General features: G+C 26.0%; 1 protein-coding gene across 2 annotated transcripts in view; it reads left to right on the forward strand.

The window, feature by feature from the left end:
• Positions 1–5,675, forward strand: part of LOC107438214 (mitochondrial potassium channel ATP-binding subunit) — a 29,033-nt gene extending 23,358 nt beyond the window's left edge. The window contains exons 16-19 of one of the 2 annotated variants that reach the window (XM_016050442.3): positions 58–236; positions 2,461–2,519; positions 3,065–3,153; positions 4,896–5,675. In XM_016050442.3, the coding sequence (XP_015905928.1) occupies positions 58–236; positions 2,461–2,519; positions 3,065–3,153; positions 4,896–4,976 (408 nt within the window). In that variant the 3' untranslated portion in view covers positions 4,977–5,675. The remainder of the gene's footprint in view (positions 1–57; positions 237–2,460; positions 2,520–3,064; positions 3,154–4,895) is intronic. The other variant, XM_043038651.2, reaches the window with a different exon arrangement.
• Positions 5,676–6,000: the final 325 nt, after the last annotated feature.

A 6,000-nucleotide genomic window follows, 5' to 3' on the forward strand; every position in this document is an offset into this window, starting at 1 on the left:
CTGTTTATTAAAAAATGAGCTGAAGCATTTTTGTATGAAATTAATTTCTTTGTTTAGGTCATAGAAGCTGCTAAGTTGGCTAATGCACATGGTTTCATATCTCATTTCAATGATGGGTACAATACTATTCTTGGTGAACGTGGTGCGACGGTATCTGGTGGTCAAAAACAAAGAATTGCTATAGCTAGAGCCTTATTGAAAGACCCAAAAATTTTAATACTGGATGAAGCTACTAGGTTTGTATTGACAAATATCATATGTTTCCAAATATGAGCTGAGACAGTTTAGAAATTTTTTGAAAGCTTAAGTGTGTGTGGATGTGGGGATGGGATCTGCTTATAATTGGATCCACTGACTTTGAAATATTCCGGGAGGAGAATTACCAGCAAAAATACTTCTCCTTTAAGCTCCATACTTATTGAGCATTAGCAATAATTAGTAAATATAAACACGCAACATAAAAATACATAAAATAAAAGTTGAAAATGGAATACCTAAATATAAAAATTGAAAAAGAAGCACCCAAAAAAGGACAATTTGAAAGAAATGCTATTATTTTTAAATTTTTGGAGTATGAATGCTTAAACTCAATGCTTCTTTTACCCTCAGTGCAACCATTATTAAATCTACCATTGCTACAAGTGAAGGGATGCATTTTTATTTTGAAGTGTAGCATGCCTTTTTTTTATGATACGAGTTTTAAATTTTGGGTGAATTTCCAAGTAAAAAGCGTGCTTTTTGGCTTATCCATAGATTGGTTTATATTTGGAAATGTATGGTAATATTTCTTTATTGTTATGCATTTAAGCTTCTTACTTTTTTTGTGAGAGTAAAAAGTTGGATCTCCTTTGTTATTATGCTGCAATGTTTATCGTAATTTTCTAATGATACAGTAAGGACAAATTATCATCAATCTTAAAATACTATAGCAGATTTTTTATAGCCTCTAAGTGAGTATGTCACTACACTAACTGCCATAATTAATATTACATTTTTAATAGTGTAATTATTAGTGTGTTGAGTGTTGTGTTATGATTAACGTTTAACATCTTGGAGTTTTACATTTCCAACTAAAGCTCAATACTTGATGGTAGAACTAAATTGGTAAATTTTTTTATTTTCTTAAACTTTGTTGCATCATTGTTCGAGAGTAGTCATAGTGTTTTATTTATCGTTACTTATTGTATTTAATTGGTTATTTATTGCACAATGCATAGGGGAAGGCGTTAACAATTTGAAAACATACATTGTTATTTTTACTTGGGTAAAGATTATAGTAGAAATGTAAACAGCATCTTATTGCTTACCATTTAAGTAATCTATAACCACTTTCAAATTTAAAATATGTTATTTTTTAAAGGAGCATTAAACTATTTTTACGCCCTTTTAAAGTGTCCCAAGGTACACCATATTGTACCTAGGAATGCAGGGTGTTGTACCTTGGTACTAAATGAAAAATAAACAAAATATTGCTAATAAATCTTATTTAATAATTTTGAAATACAAAACATTATAGAAAAAATAAGAAAATCTTATTTACCAGAGTAGTCCATGGGCAATTTATATGCACTGGAAACTTAGTGATTGCTTCTGACACACTGAATACCCTGTTGCTGAGGGTAAATGCAATTTACACATTCTTTCTTCATCTATTTTGTTCATTGTTTCATTTCTTAAAAGGAAGGTGCTCATTCCCATTTTAACAAGCACAAGATTCTGTTCATTCACGTTTTAACAATTCAGTCCCAAGGTACAACACATTGAAAAAACAAACAAACGAAAACACGTCATGTAGAAGTGTTTGCAGTCAGTTGTTCAGATTAACTAATCATACCATTAAGTAGAGCACAATTAAAAGTTCAATACACCATCTTAATGTTTAACACTAGTCAATTAGGAAAGAATAGGAAAAAAATGAAATAAATAAATAATTTACTTTTCGATAAAATTTTTTCCTTTTATTTTCTAGCTCCCACAAATCTCACTGTAATGCTAGCTACTTTATACTAACCCTTTGTGGCTAAGGAGACAACTATGTCAGGTTAGTTTTGTTAGTCGCCAGTTGATGGCTGGGCTATGCTGTTCGTGCCAAGGTACAACGCTCTCCCCTATATTTTGAAAGCTGAAAGTATATCAAGTTTAATATAACTGGGTACAATAGACCTCTGGTCAATGTGCCCTGCTCGTCAGAGCTGCCTAACCTCTAAGTCTAAGTTTAATAGAACAGATCTTCAATTTCCCATGATACCCTTTAAAACTTTTAATCAAAGGGTTCTGAAATAGCTTCAAACATTTTCCATTTGTTTTGATATCTCAAATTTCATCTATGAAAATTTTTATTTAGCTCTAACTCTCTTGTCTAATATTCAAATTAACTTAATTTGTTAAAGACATTAATTTTTCTTATATAAAATAATGTCTATAAATAAATGTTTTGTATCAATCATTCAATTTTTTTAGTGCTTTAGATGTAGAATCAGAAAAAGTTGTTCAAGAAGCTCTAGATTATGCTGTTAAAGGTAATGGAATCAAATTCTTATGTAGTTTAAGTTTTCTAAATATGTCAAATTTTATATTAAGTGTGGCATTTTATATAATTTTTACTTTATATTATTTTTAGTACATTTTTTTAAAAAGTGTGCTAAAATACTCAGTATAACACATGCATTTTAATTTTTACAATTTCATATTAATATATGGTATCAGATTAAATCGGTATGTGTTTTGTAATATACTTTATCTTGAAAATTTTTGCTACATTTTCACTTTATTTCATCATGAAAATTTTTATTTCAACAAAATATATTCTTACCCATCCAATTCTGGTTATGAATTAGTAATTTTTACTTGTAAGAGTTCAAAGCTTTTGTTAAACTTTGAAATTCTATAAGAAATAATAAGACGATCAAAGAATAAGATTTATAAGCTATATATAAATAAGCACGTTTTACTTTTATGCTAAACTTTAAAAACATTTATCTTGAAAAACGTGTTTGTATTTAGTTTTTATAAAATTGACAAATTAATTTTTCTGAATAAAATATTTCACTTTTTATTTGCTTAGGTCGTACTGTGCTAGTGATAGCTCATCGTCTAAGTACAATCCAAAATGCAGATTTCATTGCTGTAGTAAAAAGAGGCCAAATAGTTGAGGTATGCTACATTTAGTTATTTTAATGATTTAAGACTATATTCTTTATTTTATGTGTAAATATTTAATATAAGTAAAAAAAATTTTTTATGTGTTATTTAGAAAAAAATCTGTGTTGATTTTAGTAGTTTCTTAGTATAGGCTAGATGATATTTTATAAAAAATAAACATTTTGTTTGAACTTAAAAATGCTACTGTAAGTATTTTTGTTATTGAACTCGCTGCCATAAAAATATCCAGAAGTTTCATGTTAAAAGAATATTAGAATATATTTAAAATTTTCAATGTACTTCACTTGAAATTAAGTTTTCCTGTCTTAATTACATGTGTTTCTTTTATTTTAAAAAATATTTAAGAATAGGAGTGTAGGATAACAAGCCATGTTAGAGTGCATGTTTTTGAATGGAACTTACAATTTGTAAAAAAATTAGGATGTTTTAGAAATAGTCTTTTTTCCAAATAATAATAATAAAAAAAAATATTTATAAGAATATAATTAGATTGATGTCTCCTTCACTAAAAATAAAAATAGAATTTTTAAAGAAATGATGATTAAATTATGAATATTGTACTGTAAATGGTGACTCAACTCATCAATTTTTTTCATTTTAGTGTAACTCAACTTCTTTTCAGAAATAATAAGTGCTTCCGTTAATCTAATAAGATATTTAGCTTTTGGATAATTTAATTATAGTTTTTTTTTTAATTCAGAAAATTATGTTACTATCCTTAGATAATTATGTTTCAGAATTTTGTCATTTTCAAGGTTCCGGTGAATAGTTTCATTACATTTCAAACTTTTAATTCAAAAATTCTAAAGATTCTATAATTTGAAGATGTTATATAAATATATATATTTTTATTATTATTAATTTAGTTAGTTATTCATTATTGAAAAATATCTTATAAAAAGGATGATTATACTAATAAATGTGATGGCTCAAATTTAATTACCTTCATAAATTTGTTACAAAAATTTTACATTTTTCTTGAAAATTTAAATTTTCTGGGAAAAAAAAAGCATTATTTTTTGTGTATTATAAGTTTCTTTACATTTTCTTTTTATATTAGACAACTAATATAACTACATATCTTTGAAAGCATTTTTTCAAAATTATTTTCAATTCAATACTTAGATATTTGAAGAAACTTCAAGAAGTGAGCTAAATTCTAACCACACATGAATAAATGTGTGTAATATTTGTTATTCCATTAAAATTTATAATGCATGTTATCAAATTTCAAACTTGAGGAATGAAGTTACGAATGCAGCAGTAGCTGAGCAACATAAATTTCTATTTTCATCTTTTCTACAGCATTTAAATTCTTCAAAATACGTATTGGCTGCTTATGATCTTGAAATAAAATTGTGTGTGAAACAATTTTCAATATTTCTTTCATTTTAAGAGGAGATAGTCTTCTTTAGAAGGTAGTCTTTCTTAGTTAGTTCGTTCTGATATTTATTTTTTTCCATAAATATAATTTCTCTAAAAAAAAATTTTTTTTTCAGAAATAATATTTTTCTTTTCTTAAATCAACAGTGGGGACAAGTGAGGGAANTATATATATATTCTTAAGATACTAAAAATGGTTTATAATATTATTTCTGAAAAAAAAAAATTTCTGAAAAAGCTCTACTTTCAGCGCAATAAATTTTCAGACAAAATAATTTTTTTAAAAATTTATATACGTTTTAAAAGATTTATTATCTATTTATATTAATTTATTGTGTTCATTTCTGTAGATTGGAAATCATAGTAGTTTGTCAAAAAAGAAAGGTCTTTATTGGAATTTAGTGAAGCAACAATCTAAAGAAGAACTGTGATTTAAATCAAAGTGTTATCTGTAGTCAATTATTTATATCATCATATTTATTACATTTCTATAAATTGTGTAATATATGTTAGTTTTCCTAAAAATGACACTTAAAGTATCTTTGGGAGAAGCTCTTATGTGATATAAAAAGTTTGCAGAATTGTTTTAGAAATAGTACAATAAGTGAAACTACTTTTTATTAAGCTAATGATTTTATTAACACTTTAATCAGAGCTAAAGGTTTTAAATTTATGAATATTTTATAGTATTCCCTCCCTATAAGGTATTAAAAATTGTTTACATGCAATAAATTTTTTGTTTGGCAGTTAAGGAACTAGTTAATTTCATAATCTCAGATATTTATTTTTCAGAAGCTACTGGTGAGAATTTTTTTTCTAAATGTTAAATGCTAGTTGGAATGTTTAGTGAGAACATCGCACTAGCATTGCAGCAAAACTTAAATTAAATATTTATGAAGCAAAAAATTAATTCAATTAAAACATTTTTTGAAGTTTCTAGCTGCAGGAGTACATAATACATAAAAAATTTGCTCCTTCATATTGAACAACAGATGTTTCTGAACGAAAGTTGGCCTTGAAATATCTGTATGGAGTATAAATACTTAATTCTCATTAATTTATGGTACAATTTAAAGAAATGGATTTTGAAGTTTATTAATAAAATTTTTATTTCTGTGTCTTGCTCTTAAGTTCTCTTGTGAATGTATTTTTAAATTACACAGAAAATATTGATTTGTGAGGGCTCTTGTAGAATAATTTATGATGTTTGTTCTATATGTTACAAAACTGTATTAGGGGAAAAGAATATTTGTCTCATTTAAAAAGAAAATACAGAATAATATAAGTGAAAGGAAACAAAAGGCATTAAAATCAAATTTTTTATTTGTATTTTAATAGAGAAAAAATACAAATTAGTCAAAATTTGTCTTGGAAATATCCTGTATGTATGTAACGTGTGAATACGTCCTGTAAAATATAACTTTTCTGAAACGAATCTTTCCCATTCAAAAAAAT

The sequence above is a fragment of the Parasteatoda tepidariorum genome, chromosome 8 (genome assembly GCF_043381705.1).
Source record: "Parasteatoda tepidariorum isolate YZ-2023 chromosome 8, CAS_Ptep_4.0, whole genome shotgun sequence".
In the NCBI taxonomy this organism is placed as follows: Eukaryota; Metazoa; Arthropoda; class Arachnida; order Araneae; family Theridiidae; genus Parasteatoda; species Parasteatoda tepidariorum.